Source organism: Ambystoma mexicanum, chromosome 7q (assembly GCF_040938575.1).
Source record: "Ambystoma mexicanum isolate Mex_15411 chromosome 7q, UKY_AmexF1_1, whole genome shotgun sequence".
NCBI lineage: Eukaryota > Metazoa > Chordata > Amphibia > Caudata > Ambystomatidae > Ambystoma > Ambystoma mexicanum.
Window position 1 is genome coordinate 325,994,497 of NC_090941.1, and position 24,363 is coordinate 326,018,859.

Sequence of the window (24,363 nt, forward strand, 5' to 3'; positions counted from 1 at the left end):
AGATAGTCCATTTTATATAACATTAGAATATAGTTGAGCACTTTTCCAGTTGCTGAAAATGTTCAAGAGGAAGATATAACCAAAGAAAGGACATAGTATGCCCTGATAGATGTGGTACATTTAATTTGGCATCATCGCAAAGATATGCCATTGCACAAAGGAAACTACTTCTTCCAAAATGTGCTTGGCTGTAAAAGTGCTGTGTTCTTTCATAAATGAGCTCTTGGGAGGAACCCAAACCTAACTATTTTAATTGTTTTTGCGTTCTCTCATTAAGGAAATTCTTATAGCTCCCCAAGACGAAAGAAAGAAAAGAATATTGAATAGGCACCATAAGTGCACACTGTAGGCATTTTAAACCTTCATATCTGCCAGGATTGTCTGTGGACGCTCTCAAGCCCCTGACACGTCCAACACTACTTTATCTTTAACCTGCAACTTTCCCAAAACGGCTTGTACCTTGACAAAATCTACATCCCAATGCGTACATTAATCCAATACACACTTCTCTGCGTCTCATCTCCATAGCCAACTCCCCTCACTTTAGTTCATTCTTGTTCTGCTTCGCAGAAGAACAAGGTCACCACGGAGAAGGATCAGTGTTTTGAAACTACTATGGTGGTGTTTTGGTGCAGTACAAAAGCAAAACATGGAAACCAAAAGGGCTTCTACCGCACATGCCCAAGTTTTCTAACCATTAGCACCCTAGATCATGATGGTATCATCCCGTTACTGCGCATACCCTATGCGCCGTAAAAAAAATGTGCAGTCATCACAGATACCATCATGAAGCAGGCGATACTGTAGATGAAGTGGGTCAAAAAAGTTAAACAACCCGGGAGAAATGAGTGCACTTTAGTGATCTCTGGAGCAAAGAACTTACAGTAAGAAGAATCCGCTCAAAGTAATATTCTCTGTTTTGTGGTTCTTGTTATGGCTTCCCCACAATAAAGCATGGATGGATGTTGAGGGTGGCCGATGTCACAGGAGATACTTTGAAAGAAAAGCTGCTGGTGGACCATGCTAAACATGGCAGTAGAACTTCTGTTCCAATCCCACACATAAGTACTTTGTCTCAAATCTGAAAATCCGATTTGTATTTAAGTTTTAACAGAAAACGGCGTAAGCTAAACTACAAAGAACAGCTAAACGTGGAAACATTATTTAACCTCGATCGACAGGTGTCATAACATTAGGTGTCCAGTATAGTGAAGAAAAACTATTTCAATATATTTTCCAATAAATCAACAGGCCAGGAAAAGCAGCGAGTAGGTGAGGGAGATCTTGCACAAAAGAAGTTTGTTTTGTTTTATTCATTTATAATGCGCACCAGATCCAAAGGTAATAGGGCGCAGCAGTACAGGATATGCCAGGCATAGGATGCGAGGTGGAGACATTCTTATGACATAAGGAATTACCAAAATGTAGAACGTCCTTGCCTGTAACCAGACATCTCTGAATACCAAGGGGTCAGTCCCCCCTCCCCGAGCTAACTGGAATTTTCATTGTCTGCAGCATGATGTGCAAATACACTGAAATCCAGGCAGACCCAATTTGAGGATTGCACTGGGTTCCACTGACAAAAGCATGTGCAGCAGAACCAACCCTGGTGGAGATATCGTATTGGGTTATTTATATAGTGCTCTTTCCTCATTTATATAGCCTCAATGCACTTAGTTGGAGCGCCCTCGGTGACCGTAGTCAATGTGCTGGAGGTTCTAAGATTTTTAGATTAGGAGATGCATGTGTGCATTTTTCCCGGTCTAGGACTTAGGTGGCTGGCTAGGCACGACTAAGCAGCCCATATAAGGTCAGGCACATGGGTGGGGGCTATTGGTGGTTTGCGATAGAGTGCTATTGTTGAAAGAGTCGATATGCAGCCAGCTATACCGAATTCCTTTCCGTTGGTAGTCGCTGTATGCTAGTGGCAGAGGTGTTGAGGTATGTCAGGTGTTTCTGTGTGGACGGCTATATACACTGCTAGACCGGATGAGCATAGCCATAGCTGCATTCTACAGTGCATGGATGGTTGGCTGTGCCTGCGGGCTGTGTCCAGAGATGTGGTGTAAGGTATACGTACTGTAGGCTTCAATGTTGTTCGGTTGCAGCGATCTTGGTCCAGTGCGGAAGGCATGGTCTCATTATTCGTGGTCTCTCTGGTGCGAGAGTCTGAGCGGTGAGGGCGAGTGAGTTTATTGCGGTGTGCCACGGCACTAGCTGCTATTTCTCAGGTAGGACTATTGTTGTTCATGGGGCAACAGTTTGTCAGGGTGAGCCGATGCAAATGCGGTCGTTGTTCATGCTGTAGTTTGGAGAAGACTAGGTTTATTGTGGTGTGCCACAGTGAATGCTGCTGTTTTCCATGCATTATTTATTGAGTACTAGTGTTGTTGTGCATGGAGCGACAGTTTGGCAAGGTGAGCCGCTGCAAATGCTGTTGGCATCTGTCTTGTAAATGGTGTATAGGAATGTTGGATTCAGCAGTGTAGTTTCGAGAGGGGAGGATTCATGAGGATCATGGGAAGAGCTAGGATTTAAAGGCCTTTCTGAATTTCAGGTGATTTTCAGGGTTGCGAATGTGTAACGGTAGGGGGTTCTAGATGATTGGCGCTTGGACAGAGAATGAGGATCCACCTAGCCTGCAGGACTTGTGAGGTGGGACCACTAGACGATATGCTGTGCAAGATCTGAGATACCTTGAGGGCTGGTAGGGATGGATTTTGTCTATAAGGAATTACGGTCCAGTGTTGTGGATGGCGTGGTGGGTGATGCACATAGCATTAAAAGGCAGTGCGTCCACCAATCGGGAGCAAATGGAGGACTTTTAGTGTAGGGCTGATGTGTTCTCTGGTGGGTAGGTTAATGAGCAGGCGTGCTGCCGCATTTTGGATTCTTTCAAATGTTCCCTAGTTGACATGCCATAGCGCCTAGGTAGAGGCAGTTTGCGTAGTCTAGGAGGGACAGGATGATGGAGTTGATTGCCGAGAAACAGTGGGGATAGGTGAGGTAAGGGAAGATATGTCAGAGAATCCGTAGATGGAAGAAGCAGGTTTTGGTGGTGTGTTGGGTGAGGGAGAAGTCCGAGTCCAATGTGCAACCAAGGTTTCTTTACCACTTTTGAAATTGCTGGTGCTTGTACTTGGGATTGCGGCCACGGGAATTGGATGAGGATTGGGGAAAGGAGGGTTCGTAGGAGAAGCCCCAGATGAAAGCACCAACCCTACAACACTATCTTTAGCTAGACTTAACATCACCACCGCATTTGGCTCAAGCTGCCTATCCACCCTAGCATCTTGTACTTTAAAGTAAGCGTGTAGAATGTATATTGAGATGGGCATGTGCTTGTCAAACGTGTTCATACCAAAACAAACAGCCGACACACTCATAAGAGTGGTCCACTTCCCATTACACGAAGAGCTCTCAACTTCTACTCACAACTGTACATCTTAAAATGTTTGGCCACTGCCTTAACATCATCCCGAACACTCTTCCTTGAGAGGTCTGGAACACTCAGAAGAAGCAAAGTGGATGCCACTGGGCTGGCTTCACCATTCACGCCTCATTGATCTCCAGATGATGCAACAGAGTGTTGAGAGTGCCATGAAGTCTTTTTTTAAGTTTGTGAGGCTTCGGTTTTCTCTCCACTTGTGCTTTCTGAGCCAAAGCCAACACAAAAGGGATGGGGTAGAGCAAAGACCATACTCCATCCAAGCAGGCAGTCAGAAGGTGCTTCCAGGCGTCCTTTTTTCACCTCTTCCAAGTTACTGTATTAGTTGGCTGCAGTCAGTTGATCTATCTCTCATGGTCTCTCTCATCAAAAGCCGTTTCATCCACACCGATAGCCCTGTTACCACATGGAGAAGCAGTAGCAAAAGGGGCAGAGCTGTGTGTGTGCCCTGTGGCAGGAGGACGTGACTTGCAACCAATATGGAAAAAAGCTTGCCCAGGGCTACCAGCAGACCATGACCTTTGCCCAATAACCGCAACCCAATCCCTGGTCTTTGGTCATCCTCCTCCCACACAGTAACAACAACAGTATTGTTGGTGGGGAAGAAGGAAGAGGTTCCTAAATCCTGGTTGCTCTTGTGAGCAGTATTTGTATTCATTGACTGCTTGTAAAGTGCATAAAATCGCTCTGCAGGGCATCAGAGCTAGGTTACTTAGCACAGAGAGGTGGACAGGTCTGCCTGCATGCTGCACACAATTCTGGCAATGCAGGGTACGTTGGAAATGTTTGAATTGTGTTAATCTAGAATAGATGTAGGAGCCACAGAAAAAGAGCCAGTTCAGATAAGCAATACTGGCTGAGGGGGAGGCTACGCATGCTGTTGGAGTCTCCGAAATGCAGGCCTGATTGCGGGGGAACCCAAGCACTGTTTGAAGGGTGCGTGTCCCCGTCCCTGCAGAAGCATGTAACGTAGCAGTTCTGGTTGTTTTTGCTTTGTGTGGGATCGTGTCAGGGGCGTTCTGGCCACGACTTGCCTATATGGTTACTTTGCGCAGACAATTCCATGAATATACGGAGTGCTCATGTGCCGTTCTCGGCGTGCAGCCTTTTGCAGGCTAAATGCACACTTTTACATGATGCAGGCCCTTAGAATATACCTCTGTTCCATGTTCTAAATACATAATCAAAAAGGCAGCGATAGCAAATTAGCTTCAGTAGTTATTTTAAGCAGTAATAACACTCCCTACCTCTGAAGCATTTATTACTGCACGAATAAGTTACATACACACTAAATATGCCGCGTTTTCTGTGTTGAATACATTGTCGCGAAAAAGCGACAAGTCAAGTCTACCTTGTATGATATTTGCATGTTCATAAAAAAACTTGTGTTGGGTTGTAAACTTTTTTTTAACATGGTCCACTAATTAATTATGATAACGATGCAATTTAATTATAATAATTACACTGACATAGTGCACATCACAAGATGAAATGACTCTTGGCGCTGAATCAGTTTATCAACCAGCAAAAGATGAAAAACTGATTGGGGCGGCTGGGAGTCGAACCTGCGACATTTAGGGTTTCTGTATAAAAATTCATGTAGCAGAAGGATGACCCACTGAGCTATCTTAGCTCGAATATTTATAAGGGTGATCAGAATAACAATGGAAATAACTTCAATTTGATTAAGTGGCAAACCTTTCGTCTACATATTGGTGAATAATATTCACATGAAATAAGATTCAACATGTTAAGAGAAGTAAAGTAGCCACTGGGCTTGTTTACATGTGCATCTTCTCCCACCATGCCAATTCCTAGAAGTAGAAAACGACACCTGTGTGTTCAGCTATTTTGCCACTTGCAAGTCTGTGAGCCAAGAGATGATAAATACATCATCAGCGGGCTGCGTCTTTTGTACACTCCAGAATGCAAGGGAGAGTTAAAGAGACAGATTTGGAAACTTAAGTGGACAAAGATAACGAAAGGAGCAGTTCCACATCGAGACCCAGTAGTCAAACCTTTCTCCTGATTAAAAACGACTTTTTCTACATCAGTGTCCATCTAGTACATAAGAAACGTAATGAGTGGATACAAGAGAAATTAAGCATATGTCTATTTTGAGCTACGATAATACAGAGAGATGTAGAGTATGTCAAGGTACAAGAAGTTTGAAGAGGTTCCCTACCCGCCCTTGTTGGATAGTGGGAGTTCCCACTTTTTTTTCCTTCTCTTTGATGCCCTCTTCAGCCTGATCAAAAGACTCAGAAGATGCCCGTTTTCCATTACTTATAAGACACTTTTAATCTATGGCAGTCTCCAGACTGCATCCTTAAAAGCCAAAAGCACATGAGACCTTATCAGGAAGCGCTATGTGCAGTGCATCTGGATTTCGGGGGTGTGGTCTGGAGACAGAGGACCTCATTCCAACCCTGGCGGTGATACTGGCAAATGTGGATACCGTTCCTGGCCCCCTGTATGGCGGCATTGCCGCTGGATTACAGGTGCCAGCGGAGCAGTGTTGATCCCCATTCATGGAGTCACATAGGACTCCATGAGGTGATTTTCCATCGTTGCCGGCACCGGCATTGCCGGTGGCGTTACCAAGGGCTTTTGTGGCCGTTTGGGCACATAGCTTACCTCCAGCATTTAGCTGGAGGTAACCCAGGTACCCCACTGGCACTCGTGTCGTTGGGCAGTCCCGCAAAGTGCCGCTATCCTCGTATACCAGCACTTTATTACCAGATCGCCCGACTCAGAGTGAGCCCCAGAGATCAGACAGACTAGAGGCCTGGAAAGGTGAGTGTTGGGGGAGTGTAGCAGTGGAGCCACACAGTGGGAGGCAGTGCTGGGGGATCCCTCCAAAAAGGGCAGGGGGGTGGGAGAGGCAGGCATATGACCGACCGTTGGGGAGGGGTTGCCTTACGCAAAAAGGTCTTATGCCTGTAAGATTTAAACATAGAAACCTTTCAATATATATACCTCTTCACATATTAACTCCAAAAGACATCACTTTAAGAAAATAAAGCTAACCTAGAGCCCCTGCAAAGAAGGTACTGCCTAGATCAATACTGGCCGCCCTGCCACCAAAAGCACAACTGTAAAATTGCACACACTTTTCAGAGGAGGGCTAACCTTGCTACCCCTGTCCCATACACTCCTGCTTCTAATGCTGCAACATCTATTGACTCCATTCCCGACACTCCTCCTGCAGGGGTCTTACAGTACAGCGTGAAAGTTTGGATCAGTCCATCCCTGAAAAGAACCAATCAATTCATGCTGCCAGAACATCACAGCCAATGCTTCCATGAGGGAACCCATGGTGCCAGATAAGGCCAGGTAAGTGGTAGTGTGGAGTGGGATTGTAAAACAAGACTGATTTGGGCTTATCACTAATCCTGATCATGTATCCTTCTTACTGGAAAGCAGTTAATCCAGAACCTACTGGATGCAAGTATGAGGGACGCCTTGGAGAAACATACGTTAAGGGGAAAAGCCCTATATACATGTGCATAAGGGCTAGGAGGGACATTGAAACTCCTAATAGTACTCCTGGAGAACTGAACGTAAGAAGCCCAAACATGATGATTGGAATGGACTGGCAACGGGAACAAAAGGAAGAGTCAGTATAGATCACATGCAGACCTAGAAGATACAGCGACCTGAAATGAGTTACACAATACCAATAGGCAAACTGACTGAAGGCGTCGTCTTCCAATGCGAAACAGGAGATTTCCAAATTAAAAGAAGACCTCCTTACCCAGCGAAAGTATCTACTGAAAGCCCCAAATCCCACTCTTGCGAGGTTAAGGAACGCCAGAAGCAATACAAGCAATACAAATGCAAATGCAACCCATGCATTGTAATGGCAACAAAAACAAAAACTCAAGTAGGAGGGCAAGCAGAAGTGGAAATCTTAAATCCCCAACCCATATGCCTGCATATCCAATAGCCCCAGGAAGACCATAGATGGCCCTTCGTTAGTATCGGCCCCAGTGACGGCGAACAAAACTACCACAACTGAACCTACCACCATAACCGAGAAAACAAAGCACTAAGCCCCAGCGGTTGAAGATAAAAGCAAACAAGCAATGGCAATGCCATCAGCTCGGGCTTTTGTGTAGGCATGGAAAAGGCATTTGCCAGGCACTGCCCTGGTGGTATTAACTTGCTATTGATGGTTGTAGGTGCAAAATGGTGCGAGAAGCTGGGCATCTAGTAGCAGTTCTTGCAAATGCCTAATACTAATACACAAGCCAAAACTGGTGGCTTTGCCAATGCTCGTTTTAAACAAATTTAGTGAAGGACATGCAGAGTGCTTATAAATCGACTGGCTGAAGGGAGACCTGGTTTAGACATGTTTATTACACCAGTAGCATGTTTACAGCTCCAATTAAGTCATTAACTCTCATAAGACTGCTTTGAGAAAAAAGTGGCAGGCACTTAGAGTGCAAAGTTTGATGGTATGGCTTGAATAAAAAGAGCTGAAAAAGTTCCCAGGATGAGGTGTTTTGGGCGGGGTGGGAACTGGGCAGGAATGGATATAGGGATTAGCAAGCCCATGGACAATCAATGGTTGGGCAAATAACCAAACACGTTCAAGCTTTGTGTCCCTCCTCATATGCCATTCCTTCCCATCTATACTTTAATGCAATAGTTTCGGCCCATAGGTGACTGCCAGCTAATACCTCAAACTAAAAATGGAGACAGCTATAAATAAATCTACATACAAAGGGGATATTATACAATCTAAAAACCCTCAAGCCACCAATCTGAGATACAGAAGCAGTGTGCAACAACATACTAGCCTGGTTGCATGATAGCAGGACGAGGAGTGGCATCTATTAAAGATTTAAAGACCGTAGTGCTCGGCAACATATGAACTGCAAGCAAAGGCTCGGTTGGACGGAATCACAAATAAAATTGAACAGTGACATTGATTACACAAATAGGAAAAACAACTTCAATGGGACATTTGAAAAGAAATTAAAAAAAATGTCAAGAGACAGAATAGGTCAACTCACGAATAATGTTGGCGTTGGTCTAAACACATTGTCTTCGTCTTGCGGTTGCTCCAGCATTTTAGCAGGTGGTGTAGCTTTTGTTCGTGGAGGCAATTGCTTTGTCTCACCAAGTGAGGGATGTCTTCCAGCAGAGCGTTTTGAATGCATGCTAAGAAGAACCTGTTTCATGACTGCCAACTCCTGGGAAGGGGAAACATTTACATTAAATTAATTTCATTGCACACTCATTCTTCCTGATAGTTTATGTTTCCATGGTGCCAGTTATAGAAGACTTTGTTTAAGACACTCAGGGTGATAATACAAGTGGTGACCAATCTACACCATGTTCACAACAAAGATGCACGCAGAGACCCATAGACTAAGCAGACACTGAAGACCAAATGCACGTGGAAAATTAAAAGCCATGTAACCAGGGACAATTTTGGATACAACTGGCTCTAAGGAACTAGACTAAATAGAATATCCTATGGAATAAGCACCGACACATAATTTACTGGCTATGATAGAATTGTGCAAATAGTTTCGTTCATAATCAATGATGGTCTTTGAAAGTTATAAGAAAAAGGGAATAATTGTAAAAGTCCAAAAGGCATTCTTGAAATCTCTAGGTATGATCTACCGCGATTAAGTCCCATGCATGGTTCCGGGCACTGCAAATCTAGGGACTCATTAGACTGGACGTCACCCTGAGGATTCAGGGCCAGGGAGTGACATGTGGAGGATTCCTGGACACACCTGTCACATGGCAGGGCACACTGGTAGAGGACAAGTACAGGCCAGGCCTTGATTGCTCCCACACCACTAGTCCATCAGGGCAGTCTAGCCCTGAAAGCTTATGCCCAAACCCCAACCCCTATGAGGCCCTGCAGGGCAATATTTGTGTACACCCTCCCCTATTAAGAGAGCCTAAAGTTCCTTCTGAGCAGCCAAAAGCTCCAACAGGGAAACAAGAGCAATCCTTCCCCTTAAAGGGAAAGCCACCTGGCTTTCCCTTTAAGGGAAAGGATTGCTCTTCACTCAACAATGGCAGCAAGTGGTAAAGTTGCAGCTTTACCCTGTACATCAAAGGAAGCATTTCCAGGGGTGGATTGGGAACTAAAAATGGCCCTGGAAATAATTACTAGGGACCAAAAGAGGCTCTGGAAACAATTTTCAAAGTGGCCCCATGTGACACATTTTCAGCAAGCCCAATGCTTTTCCTATGAGAAAATTTGGAAATACCACACAAAAGAGGCCCAGGGTGCAGAGGCCCACTGGGAAATCTCCAGAGTTCCCTCTAGGCCAGTCCACACCTGGGCATTTCACAAAGTTTGCAGAATCTGCAGGCAATTCTGCAGCTGTGTGGATAAAATATTGCTAATCCGTGAATTGCCCAACACTGGTGATTCAGTGCATGAGTTAAGGTTATAAAAGCACTGTTACTCAGCAAAAGATTCTCACACTGCATGTGCAATTTTTCAATTTACCCACGCATCCAAGGTAAAAAATGCGAATTATTCACCAACCTCACCCAGTGCGTTTCCGACTTCCAGTTCAGACACAGGGTGCACAGGAGACTTCAGACATGGAACAGCAGTGCTGATCAGGAGAGGAAGACTAGCATATGAGATGAGGAAAGGCTCATTCTAGTTTTGGCCCAGCACCATGACCATAAAGCAGCCCATGTGCACTCAGAACAAAACCACACCCAGCCCTCAGATAATTACAAGCCACAGGAGTAGACCCCACCAGGGGGAGGGTAGGAAACAAGAGTATAAAAGCACCCAGGCCCCGTGCTCAGCAGGAGGAGGCTCGCATCTGTAGAAGGCTTGAGGTTTGCGGAAGAAGCAGATCTAATGAAGCATTGCGAACATACAAAGTCAGAAAAACTGGATTGTGTGTAAACTGACAGCCCCTGTCAGAATCTGGGTACAGTACCCTGGGCCACCTAAATGACAGCTGTCAGATGAGTTACTGATGAAGTGATCTAAACTAAAAATCTGCCGGATTAGCAAAGATCTAAACTAAAAATCTGCCGGATTAGCAAAGATAAAAAGGATTGTGGCTAAAATAAATACAGATCTCAGTTGCTTTTTATCCCACAGAGTTAAAGCTAAGGAAGTAATGTATTCATGTTTGATGCAACAAGTTTGGTTTTTCTTGGATCTTTAATTAAGAATAAATTAGCTTGGCTGATCTGCAACCCTTTGGAAGTGGACAAACAGGTTTCTTCTAGGGGGAGGGATATCTTCTCAGCTGAAACCCACGGGGAGATGGTAATTTTGGGTTAACTCCGGGGAGATGGTAATTGTGGGTTAACTCAGATTTTTGTCTACAGAAAGAGAATGAACAAGAGTAGGCCCTTCAGCCCAGGAAATGGAGGTGTGAAGGTGGTCGAAACTGCTCCTGGGAGGGACTCAGAAGGAGGGCCCTGTTCCTGGACTGCAGGGAGACACAAATGGGTGAACCATTTGCTGTTAAGCATGAACAAAGAACAATTTTTAAAGACTCATAACTTTTCATCCAAAAGGGTGAAAAATATACCAAGGACAGAGTTGTGAATCTAATTTTTGGCTGCATGTTTTATGAGGCGGCAGAATCGTGTAACATGTTCTGGACAGGAATGGCAGTATATGTGGTTTTATGTGAAATGTGTTAACACAAGAATTGTGACAATTTACACACACATCCCTAGGTTAAACACACACATTTGTGGAAAGTTGCATAAAGTTTGGAAATTGTGTTCATAGCGAAAAGGACAAAAGTCTGTAGAAAGTTGAAACGATATCCCACAGCTGCAAGATTTTGATGAACAGCTACTACATAAAATATGGCATCCTGGTGTGTGATCTGTGTAAAGGTGACCAATGTAGAAATATGTCTTTAGGATGAAATCCGATTTTGAGACCAGTGGCGAAGGGGAGGTTTCTAAGAACTGTAAAGCAAACCATTAAATGTGACATCATCCGGCCTTGATCCAATCACTCAAATGCAAGGCGGAAATTAAGTTCTGATCCAATCCCAACTCACAGGGGCAAGCTTAGCTAAGCCAGCCCATACACCCAACTTTGTGTTGTCATTTTAAAGCAAAAAATGAAGACAGCTGACAACACATAGGGACTTACTGATCCACTCAATTTCCCGATTCCGGCGAAGCACTCTGATCCAGCATTCTACATCCAGCTTTAACATTCTTCCAGATCCAGATGCCAAGACTCTTGCAAAGCAGTAGGGAACTATTGATTTTCTGCAAGGCCTAATCCTCAAACTTATTCTCACCACACAGTGAAGCGCTGTGGGTTGTGGAAAGGCCTTTTGAACTAGTATCCTGAAATTCTCTGGCTTGCTACCACTAGGCTTGCCTGAGGAACTCGCTATCCAGCTGATTGAAATTCCCACAGACTATGAGGGCTGATCCTGTGCAAATCCGGTGACCGGCCTAGCTGATCCGATCCAGTGCCTGATGTGCTGTTCTTCCCAGACCAGATCCAATCCATGACCAGAACTGACGGTCCAATTTAATAACTTATTTTGTAAGTATTACTAGGAAGAAAAGTGACTAATATATCTGCATTGTATGATCCCCATCTCAAACCCATCCCGTTTTTAATTCAGAACCATAGTATTGCTAGAACTATCTTTGCGCCGACTCTTTTCTCATCTGAAGAAGTAGAGTATCCACAACAGGCGGGTTACGCTGATCACGTGACTAAGATCCATCTGTGGCATTTGCTTTTCATAGTCATATTCTACTGTACTCAACCCATCTGTCATTTTCAAAGTGCATTTCTGTTTTCCATTCTCGTGCCTATTTTGTAAAAACGACTAATTAAAATATATATAACTCCCTCAGTTTTTATGATAGAAACGACATTTCAACTCCTACTTGTACCTAACATCCTTAGCTATCCATAGAACCCAAAACAGTGCGATTTTCCCGTTATAGCGAATATCGCGTAAGGAAAAGTTTGCTGCGATTTTACATTCTGAGATATTTTACACGTGTGAAATAGCTTTAATTTATTTCAAATGTTTTCTTATGAATAAATCATTGCTTGTGATTGTTTGCAACTGTTGCAACTGTTCAAAGCAGCTCCCATAGGAATTTATAACAAATTAAGTATTTTTGAGCACATTTCGTGTTTTTGCAATTTCAAAGCCATTCTGACAGTGAAAAGTCAATTCCGTTTTTCTCTTGTGTTTGAAGGGGGAAGGTGGGAGTGATATTCTGTTTGAGTTGTGTTATTCCTGAATACCTGCGCTCTCCTCCCATATCTTTACATTGTCTATTGGTGGGTTGAGGGGTGTTGCAGGGGGAACTCCCAACCATAGTGCCATATGCTCCAAACCAACACAAAAGTATTCTTTTCTATGCTGCATTTGTTTTTGTGGTCATTAATTGATTCCTAGTGCATTACAGATATTATTCAGTGTTCTGTCACTCCATTGGTGATTGTTGTTACCTATTAAAATATATTGTGATTACATTTGAAATACATAAATATTTACCTTTGCAAACTAGCCCGATTCCTGGTTCAGGGTGACCAGGGGGTGGGGAGGGAGGTCTCAGGAGAAGGGTATGATACGAGTGGTATATCGTTCAGAATATTGAATTTAGCTTTGTGGCACACTACTGGAGGGCCTTGGGGTGCATGGCTGGCAGGAGGCACAGTCATAGGTGTCTTGGTTTACCCCAAGCACCAAAAGCACATCTTGTGGGGTCAGGCATGGATATCTGCCTTGAGCAAACTATGGATGGCTTGAAGCCTGAGACCTTTGCGTTACTAGGCATGACCTAAGTAATAAATCGCTTGATAACAGTGACATTCCAAAGCAGCATGCTGAATACACAGAACAAAGGAACTCGGTGATGAGGAGCAGCTGGCTACATACATAACACAAACAGGGGGGGGGAAGAGTCCTGGGAGTGTCTCTCTACCGGCCAATATCCGGGTTAGAGTGTTTACCAGAGTCTTTAGCTCACCATCCTTTCACAGAAGAGAAATTTCCACAACATATCAGTCTTTGTCTAGGAAGTCCAGAACCGAAATGCCAGGCAATTCTCTTCTGAACAAGAGTACCAACAGCAACCCCAGATGCATGTTTTGGCCTGGTTGGGCTTCGTCAGTGATGTGGAGCTGTACCTCTCTAAGAACAGTGAGCAAGGGCTCCTGTTGGTACTCTTGTTCAGAAGAGAATTGCCTGGCATTTCGGTGCTGGGCTGCCCTTGGGCTTTAGGAACCTTGGTCTTACCGAGCGGGGTACTAAGAGCAATAAGCCCCTCGCAGGGTGAGGGTGGCATTACCGCTTCAGGTAATGCCACAGGGATTTGTTAAGGCATTCGCTTCGCTCAGGCCTGTAGTTATCGGCCTGGGGCATTACCTGAAGTGGCAATGCCTCCCCTGCGAGGGGCATATTGCTTAATTAGTAACTGTCTAGGGACAATCAGATTGTTTCAAACAATCTCATTGGCCCTTGCCGGGTCGTTACCCCGGCCAGCAAAGACTTACTGGCTTCCCGTTGTGTTCCTTTGCTTTCTTCCTGAGGCAGCCATGAAAAGGGAGAAGGGACTACATCTAGTCCCTCCTCCCCGATCCATGGTGACCATTTATTTTGCTTTTTTTTCTTCGAGTTGAGAAACGGTCACAACGCGGTGTCTCAACTTGAGAAAAATGACTATAAAGTACCTCGGTGCAACGTGCCGGGGTACTAATAGCAATAGAACCCTCAGAGGGGGCAGGGGGCGTTCTCAGGAGGGTAATGCCCCCAGGGCTACAGTAAAGCCCTTGCTTCGTTTTGGGCTTCTATCGTCCTGGGGCATTATTTTACCAGTAATGCCCCCCTCCTTGGGTTCTATTGCTTTAATGTAATGCGTATGCATTGTTTATTATGCAATTGAATGCTAGAGTATGGTCTACAGATACCTCCAGACAGCCAACAGTTCTTTAAGGCCATAGCAGTGGCAGATAATGATCATTAGATGGAATTAGAAATAAGGGCCAAGCAGGAACACAGTGTGAGCAACCGCACACAATGTGCACCGTGCTCTCATACTGCCCCCCACCACACACACACACACACACGCACACGCACAGTCTAAGTAGATCAAATTCAATGTTTGAATTGTCTGAAATAACGTCAAATTATTTGAATGAATATTGAATTGTTTGAAGTAATGTTAATTTTTGAAATAGAATGTCTGGAATGGATTCTGGAAAGAGGGCAGTTACCAGATTTAAAACACCAAAACTGATGATCTGAAGGTTGAGGTTGTACTGCAGGAGAACACATGTAGTCCATGATTGAGGACTTATCTGCATGTTATTTAACAAGCTCATAATATGCACTCAAATTCAATTTCAATGTACAAATACAAAAAACTTTGAAAAAGTGTGTTTAGGTGAGGAGCACCATACAAAAGAGTGCAAGGCAGACTGAACTGTTTAATGTACATAACATGATTCAGCATTCATTCAGCTTAAGGGTGATGTGCGAGCGCAACCAAAAACTTCCAGTACTGATCAACTAAACAATATTACAGTATGGCCTATTGAGCAAAACTTGCAGTCCTTAACAGAAAGCAAGTGATCAGCAATGGTGACATGACGTAGGAGATAAGGAACACTCACATCCGGCAGTAATTGCAATAATGACCACCATGCATTTGATGACTAATTGGAGCAGGTTGGTGATTGGCAATAGCGACCTTATGCTTTGTTATCAACAAAGAACATCAATCTGAATTAGCAATCATGATCTCAAAGGATTATAACTAGTTAAAATCAGACAGAGTTGTTCAGGTTTCCTAAACCTCACCCTACCTCCCCCATATACACAGTGCATTTACATGGCACAAACCTAGCGAGCAAGCAGCAATCAGGTGGCTGTATAAAACAATGGAAGAATACAGAACGAGAACGAAAGTGAGAGAACAGAGGGGCTGGTGTGAATGGGAAGAGGAACTATCTTTGGGGTCAATGGCGACCAGGTGTTTTTTGAAGAGTAATGTCTTCAGTTTCTTCCTGAAGTGCAGGGGAGATGAGTACAAGCTGATATGTGTCGGTACATTATTTCCAAGACAGGGTGCACAAAGAAAAATGGCTGCTTTCTGGTTCTTTAGTTTCCGCATCTCTTAGATTAGATTGCAGTGATCTTGTGTTTTAGTGCTGCAGAGGTCTACAGAATCTTTGAGGTTTTCAGCTGTGTAGGGGTAAACTTTGGCATTGTCATAATTGCGATGCAACCTATTTTGGAGCGATGTGGACTTGGAAGGTAAGGGGTGATATGCCAAACTACTTTAGCCTTGTTATGAGACTGGAGTAATGACCTTACCGTAATGTTCTTTCTATGGATTCTTCTCCCGCAGATTCCTCATCTGCTAGATATTCCCTCCAGCTCTGCTGATTCGGAACATTTTCGATAGGAGGCATAGTGGACCACGACCCGGTCGTCAACCATTGATCCGTCTTGCTTTGCATCTGGTCGTCGGCTCCAAATCTGATGTCAGGAGCCGTACAAGTACCACGTCACTGCACCCCAACCACAATTCCCACTTTTTTGCAGAGCCCCACCCACTGCATAGGAAAACCGACAACAAACAGGCTAATTAGCCCTTTAAAGGATGTAGTATAGACCTCCGAAGGAGGAACAATTAAAAAAGGACACTAAGGTAGTGTTGGAAAAATGTTTGTTTTAGGACTGTGGCAGGAAGACAGAAAACGGACACAGAACCATAACCAAGTCAACGTGAAATAGAAAGATGCGCACCAACCACTGAATTTGAGTGGGGATGGATGGGAGGGAAGATGAGGAATCTGCGTGAAAAGAATCTATAGAAAGAACATTACGGTAAGGTAATTTCTCAGTCAATGGATTGCCTCTCTCCTGCAGATTCCTCATCTGATAAACTGACACAGCAGTAACGAATGGAGGAAGGCAGAAAGCTATATCAAAATGTTTTGCAGCACTGCCCTGCCAAAAAGTAACAGTCACATCCAGGCTATAGTGTTTTGCAAAGGTGTGCAAAGATGACCATGTCGCAGCATGACAAATTTCCCAGACAGGGAAATGGGACTTGATGCCTGCTGGTAATTCTTTCCGAGCGCCCTGGTAACACTCATCTATGCAGAGAATTATCCAACGGGATAAAGTGTGCTTTGTTATGGGCAGGCCCTTACAGGCTAAGGAAAAATGCACAAAGAGCTGGTCAGCTCTCCTAAAATCAGCTGTCCTGGAAACATAGTAACTCAATGCCCTCTTAGTGTCAAGACGATGGAACCGTTCCTCCTGCTTAGAAGGGTGAGGGGGAGGATAGAAGACTGGAAGGTTGATGGATTGTGGCAAGTGAAATTCTGCTACAACCTTGGGAAGGAATCCAGGCCTTACCCCGAGTGAAACTTTCTCCTGGAAAAAGCGCAAGAAGGGTGGCTTACAGCATAAGGCCTGTAGCTCACTCAAACGCCTAGCTAATGTAATAGACACCAGGACAGCTGTTTTCAACGAGAGAATCTGGTAAAGGACAAGACTGCATAGGCTCAAAAGGAGCCGCCATCAGAAATGTGAGAACCAGATTTAGGTCCCAATTTGGGACAACAAAGTTGGCGGGAACTCATTTAAAAGGCCCTTCAGGAATTGTGCCATTACCGGGATCGTAAAAAAAAAAACCTTGATCCAGGGATCTCTTAAACACAGACAGAAGGAACTCCATCACTGTAGTGGTGGGGCGAGAGATGGGGTTAGTCTTGCGTTCCCTGCACCACACCTCAAATCTTCTCCATCTGCACGCGTACACCTCAAGTACTACCTCAGAGAGGTCTCAGTCATATCTCATCCTCTCAAGAGCCACGCGTGCAGGTTGAGGGATTCTGGGGTCAGATGGAGTATCCAGCCTTCCGACTGGGTTAGGAGATCCATGCACCGAGGTAACTGGTGAGGTGGACAGATCCAAGAGGTCGGAGAACCACGTTCTCGCCCAGTCCGGGGTGATCAAGATCATGGTCGCTCGAAATCGCTTCAACCTCCGGAGAACCCATGGAATGACAGGAATCGGAGGGAACGCGTAAAGGAGAGGGAAGGTCCAGTCCACAAGAAACACATCCCCCAGTGCACTGTTCGCTGGGAATTCCCTCAAGCAAAACAGTTTGCATTTCTTGTTGGACTCTGTTGCGAACAGATCCACTGATGTGGTACCCCAGAGAGAGAAGATCTCATCTAGGACTTTCTGACACACTTCCCACTCGTGTGAGACCATGCTCGGCCTTCTCAGAGCATCCGCCAAGTTGTTCTGTGTGCCCGCCAGATGAACTGCCGAGACCTAGATCCTTTTCTCCAGCAACCAGAACCAAAGCATCATCGCCTCTGTGCAGAGGGGGCGGGAGTGCACACCACCTTGCTTGTTGAGGTAGTGCATCGCCACCATGTTGTATGTCAGGACGAGGACATGCTTTTCTCGCAGAGATGGGCCGAACACTTTCAGGGCTACCCAGATAGCTCGTACTTCAGCCTGTTGATGTGCCACTTGGCTTCCGTTGGTGACCACAGGCCACTCACCTGCAAAATCTCGCAGTGAGCGCCCCAACCCTTCAAGGATGCATCCGTGACCACTCAGGCCTGAGGCCAAGGAGGCCAGAAGGGTTCTCCCACCAAAAGACTGTTGCGGTCTGCCCACCAGGACAGGTCGTTGACCACAGACACAGACACTCTGAGGAGATCCGAGAGTGTGCCGAGGTACTGAGACCACTAATATCTCAGTAACCATTGCAGTGATCTCATGCACAACCTGGCCTCTGCCACTAGAAAAATGCAGGAAGCCATGAGGCCTAGAAGGCAGAGGAAGGAAGCCGCTGGTAGAGTGCCATTGTTCCGGAATAAGTCCACCATCTGTGTCAAGCGGACTACTCTTTCCTTGAGAGGGAAAGCCTTCGCCACCCGGGTATCTAGGACTGCTCAGATGAACTGGAGCCGTTGGACTGGTGTCATACGGGACGTCTAAGTTTAGGGAGAAGCCCAGCCTGTGCAGCAGCAAGCAGGTGTCCTTGAGATGGGACAATACGTGCACTACAGAGTTCTCGCGGATCAGCCATTCGTCCAGATTTGGAAATACGTGAACTCCGGATCTCCTGAGGTGAGCCACAACTACCGCCATGAGCTTGGTAAAGACCCTTGGGGCGGTGGTAAGACCAAAGGGAAGCACCTTCAACTGTTAGTGCATATCTTTTATGGTGAACCTTAGGAACTTCTCGTGCTTTCGATGGATTGGCACATGGAGATGGGCTTCCTGTAGGTCTATGGACACCAGCCAGTCCTGAAGTTGGAGAGCGTGGATAATCTCTCTCAACGTCACCATCCTGAATTTGTCTTTCCTCAAGAACTTGTTCAAGGCCCCGAGGTCCAGAATGGGACGGAGACCACCTCCTTTCTTGGGCCCCGGGAAATACTGGGAATACCAACACGATCCTCTCTGTTCGGGAGGTACCTCCTCCATGGCACCCTTCAGCAACAGGGTTCTTGGTTCTTCCTGGAGCTCCTGTGCCGGTTGGATTGGAGGTGGGGGAGCGTCTGTCTGGTGGTTTTCTTAGAAAAGGCAGACAATAACCCCATTGGATGAGCTGTTGATCCCAGGCATCAGAAGTAATTCCCTGCCACTGAAGCAAGTGCTTCGTCAACCGTCCTCCAACCGGTGCGCTTTGAGAGAGGATATCAAAGCGGCTTCGGAGGCTTGGTTGCCCCCATCGCAGATGCCCGTTGACCTCTAGAAGCCCCTCTGCCCCTTCCAGAGTGCGAGAAATGCTTCTGCCCTTGCCTGGCCGTTGGGGGCTATGCTCTTCTGCCATAAAGAGCATATCTCCTGTAACCCCGTGCCCTAGAGGCGAAGCTAAAGGCAGGTGTTAGGCAAGAATTGATGTAGTAACCCTGTGGGAGACTACCTAATAACAAGAGGACAATTGTTGTGTAGTCTACCTTTTGGTATAGGCCTGCACTACACAAGTTGGTAGTGTGACAGAGTAGCCAGGCATATCTCAAGAGGGGTAAATGTAGCTGTAGAGCTATAGCAATGAAATTTACAAATACAAGTAGCCTGTAACCCTTGCACTCAAGGTTTTAGTTATACATACGTACGCAGGCAAGATAGTTCAGCGGGTTCAGCGCTCGCTGCTGCGATCTGTGCATCATCTGCAGGTCGCAGGTTCGAATCCCGGCAAGGCCAACTCAGCCTTTCAACCTTCCGAGGTCGATAAATGAGTACCAATTTCGGTTGGGTGATATTGTATGTAAATATGTGCTCTGTAAAGCGCTTTGGATTAAGGCGCTATATAAATAACACATCATTATCATTAACATAGTCATTTATTTAACATCAGTTTTTAAATAAGCATTCTTTAAAAAGGGGCAATATATGTAACACTCAAATATACTTCAATAATACTTTTCCAAAATCAGCACAAAGCTAGTAGATACTCTTTAGAGGTGCTTTTTACACACTTCCTACACCCGGAGGTGACTTCACTCACAAGGACAGTAATGGCATTTATATAATACTAGTACACTTTGTAGATTCTGAGGTTCGTAGAAAGGAAAGGTTAAAAGAAAGAAAAACGTTAAACAGATTCTCAGCGCATGTGAGTATACTTAAATCTTCCAATGAAGTCTAGACAAAACCTTTCCCAGCAATAATAGTTAAAAAAACAAGATGTCACCTCTGAGGGACAGAAAATGTCAAAGTCAAATGGACTAGAAGAGTCTGCAGGGAGTCAGTACAGCCAAAGTCAATTGGAGCACAGTCTATAGAGCTGAGGCACTACTTAGATTAAAACTCTTGCACAAAGTTATAGAGTTTTTGTAGAAAATCACTGTAGGGTCACAAGCTGTTACACTTGTGGAGGGTAGAGCCGAGATCAACTCAAGCAAAAGAATAGCTACTGCAAGTCTCAACTGAGAAGAGCAAGCTGAAGACACTGAGGTAAGTACCCAAAGTCTGAACAGTACCTTTGGTTAGAAGAAGAGTCGTCCAGCTGGCTTCTGTTTGGTGGCAGCGATGCAGATCCTGGGTTCCTGAGCCTCAGTCGTGGGGACAAGAGGGAGGATGTCTGGAGGACTCCTGCAGCAGCATTTGGATGTCGGCGGCGGCTACAGGCTCTTTTCCTATCAGCGGCACTTTGCGGTTTCAGCGCGCGGTAAACAGCACCACCGTGGATCTTGGATACCGGTTGGCCATCATTTACTCCTCAAGTCCTGCACTCTGGTGAGGGGACTCTAGCTCTGATCGTCCTGCTTCTGGCGGGTCCTGAGGAGACTCCTGGAGCTTCTGGCCGGATCACAGATGTTGCACTCTACTACGGATTTCTCGACCCCTGGTGCTCTGTTCCTGCAACAGCAAAGAAGTACAGCCAGTCGGGGAAGGTGGTCCAGTGGAGTTCGGCTTGGGGTTAGTTGGTCCCACTAACCCATGGGAAGAAGTCGTCCCTTTCGGGAGCTTCTCTTGTTGATCAGAAAAAGGAGGTTCAGCACAGCAGGGCTTCACCAGGCAATTGAAAGGTCCAGGAGGATGCAGCACGCTTCGTTCACAGTTTCTTTGTCGGGTGTTCTTCCCAGTGGTCGACTCTGCCTCTTAGTCCCGAAACCCTCGCCTATTAAGCAGGTTTCTCGCATTCATGCACAGCCTAGACTGTCACTCAAACAGCAAGGTGGCTGTCCTGAAAGGATAGCCAGCCAGCCAATCAGGATTGGATGCATTGGGGCAGGGGAGTTTCGGGAACCTCCCTCGCTTCCTGCCCTTCCAGACACACTGGAGCCAGAGGCGGGTTTCAGTACTGAAGCCTGCCAAAGGCAAAACGCACAAAGGGCTCAAACCTGGCTTGGCGCGCAGAGTAAAACCCAAGAAAGACCTCAAACCCAGAAAATGGTCACCCATGGTTGCTATACTGCAGCTGAGGATTCAGCCTGCGGTAGAAAAGCACAATGGTAGGAACATTAAACTACTGCCACCAACCATTTAAAGTAGTGAGGGTAACATAAAAATGTTTACCTGAGTAGGTAGGAATAGGGGCTACTAAGTAACCCCCAGCAATTGACATAAGATGGTGTGTGCTGGACGCACAAAGAGAAAAGGTAAGTAAAGTCAATTTCACTTTAGTATTCTTGGGAACAGTAGTTCACACAAGAAAAGGTATTTAAACCTTATGAGAAATCTAAAGGATTTCTCTGTGACACTGCACATAAGGTGCTGTGTGTCACCATACAAAAAGTAGATGCCTATGGAGTTTGTCAGACTCCAAAAACAAAGGAAACACATAATCCAAATTAGGTCAAAACACACGAGAGAGTGAGAAAAAGGACTCACTCACTCCAGGGTTAAAAATGAAAAAGTCCTAAAGTCCAGCAAAAGAGCTGGGGGTCTCTAAGGTTGAAGGGAATTGGCACAGAAATGAGAATTCTCCCTAACAGCAGGCTTGGCCGACTGCGTAGCTAGGTCTAAGGATTTGGCACAGAGTTTTGATTCCTTGAATTTCTCCAAGGAATCGTTGGTTTTGTGGCCGAAAAGAAGATCGCCCTCGAAGGGCATGTCCAAAAGATTCACTTGGACGTTAGGCGAAAAACTAGAGGTTTTCAGGTAGGCTTGCCTTCTCAATGTTACAGCCGAAGCCATAGATCGGCCCATACAGTCGGTGGTGTGCAGGTCTGTTCGCAGAGACTGCTTGGCCACCTCCTTCCCTTCCTCCACTAGCTCGAGGAAGCCCTCGCGCATCTCATCTTCCGGGACATACTGGGCAGCGTTTTCCACTGCTGTCCATAGACAGAAGGAGTATTTGGCAAAACTGCTCGCCCCATTCGTAGCTTTGATGGCCATGCTACCCGAGGTGAATGCCTTCTTTGCCAAGGCATCTACTTTTTTTGCTTCTCTGTCTGGGGGCAAAGTGGATGTAGAAGACGCAGGTCTAGAAGAGACTGTAGGCGCCTGCATGACAAGCCTTTCTGGGGGAGGGTGAGAGGAAAGGTATGAGGGGGTCTCCTTCTAGCCGGCCTGTACTTCCCGGAAATGGTGGAGCTGACTGGAGGAATGGAACATGGGGATTGCCATAGAGATATCAAGGATCGGCAATGGCACGACCTTCCTCTAGGATGTCGGTAAGGTCATAAACTTGCGCAGGTGCCACTGTTGAGTGTATTCCCAAGGTGTGGATAACCCTTTCTACCAGAGCCCTGTATTTAGATACATTGTGTAGGTAGGGCTGCGACTTTTGAAACTCGAGGTCAGGCAAAGTGTCCAGACCACTAGCTTCTTGGGGGCCTTGAGCTAGTTGTAGTAGCCTGTTTTGGTCGTCAAAATAGCCGACCCCTCCTGAATCAGAGAAAATCGGGTTGACATCTTGGTCATCGGCGTTGTGACCGCCAAAAATACCAGTCATGGGTGTGAAAAATTCGGACTAGGGTTGTGGAGTAAAGACCTTCTCGACAACCGTCGACATCGAGGGTTTGTCCTTCAGTGCCTTAGCGTCGACATCCTTGGACGCACGGGTGTAATTGGGCTTCCATAATATTTCTTTCGACATCGAAAGATTAATCGCGCCGACAGAGTCGGTGCCGGGGCACTAGAGGGGTCGGGTTCACTGAGTGTCGCTCTTGGCTCCGAGGCATGCTGCGTGGGGGTGGGGCCAGCGCCGACTGCAGCATGTTGCTTGAACATCGCAAGCATTGAGTATTTAAAATCCTCTCACTCCTGGCGGGTGGTAGGCCCAGCCGACTGCTTACCTTTTCCTGTCAATGGTGCCTTTTTTTTTGGGACGGGGAAGAGTGGCTCATCGAGTGGGACCTTTTCTTCTTCTGCCAGTGTTTCTCAGGGGTATGCCCCTCGGTTTTTTTGGCTTCTGAAGACCGAACCGTCGATCGTGCCATAGATTCCGAGAGCGGTGCACCCAGCGCGGGTTTAGCAGTTCGGTCGCAACAGATTTTGGCTGCATCTAAGCGAACGACAGACACCAGTCAGTCCCGTGACGAAGTACCAGAGACACAACTTGTGTGGGTTGGTGAGGGACATTTTGGTGATACAGTCGGAACACTGCTTGAAATCGGACACCCGCGCGACCGACATCTTGCATCGAGGAAAAACGTCAGAAGAGTCCAAGCTCTGTGTTCCTAAGCAGCATGTTAGCACACGGAAAAAAGGAACTGATATTGGGGCGTAGTGACATGGTACTTATGACACCTGACATCACGTCGAGAGCCGACGACCAGATGCCGAGCAAAACGGATCAGTGGTCGATGACCAGGTCGAGTTCCACTGAGCCCCCTATCGAACATGTTCCTAACCAGCAGGGCTGGAGGGAAAATCTAGGAGATGAGGAATCTGCAGGAGAAAGGCAATCCATTGAAAGGCTCGACAGCTTTCAGTGCAACCAGGAACGAGGTGAGGACTCCGGTGACAGGAGTGTTGCCACTGTAAAGAAGGGAACAGACAAGAGCTTTGATGATGGTTCTTAAGTTTGTGGTGGAGCCTAAGGGCTTGACCTTTTAAAGGAGAGACCACTGGTATCGGCTGTCTGGATTATTTATTGGTCACTTGTTAGGCGCTTATACAATTAGCAAAACTGTTTCAAAGCGCCACAGGGCAACAGGTTGGGGACAGAGGAGGTAGACAATGAATTACAACAAAGATAAATAATTGAATTAATAGTACAAACAAGTAATGAGAATAAAAAGGGAGGGGAGATTAACCTACTATGCCTTGTGAGTGTTCAGAACGTGCAAGTGCAGAGTGGTGGAGAGTGAGCGATAGGTGCCGTGGTGCTCATGGGGAAGTGCTCAGGGTAAGTAAGTGCGACCACCCATGGATAGGGTGAGCCTAAGAAAATGTGGTAGAAGATAGTGGCTGGGATGAGAGATGTGGGGGGTGAGGGCCCCAAGGAAACATAAGGGCCC

General features: G+C 46.0%; 1 protein-coding gene across 1 annotated transcript in view; it reads right to left on the bottom strand.

Annotated features, from left to right (window-relative positions):
- The window catches only part of PIBF1 (progesterone immunomodulatory binding factor 1), a 1,771,771-nt gene that overhangs the window by 57,865 nt on the left and 1,689,543 nt on the right, over positions 1 to 24,363 (bottom strand). The window contains exon 17 of the mRNA XM_069639889.1: positions 8,470 to 8,649. Coding sequence (XP_069495990.1) covers positions 8,470 to 8,649 — 180 coding nt within the window. The remainder of the gene's footprint in view (positions 1 to 8,469; positions 8,650 to 24,363) is intronic.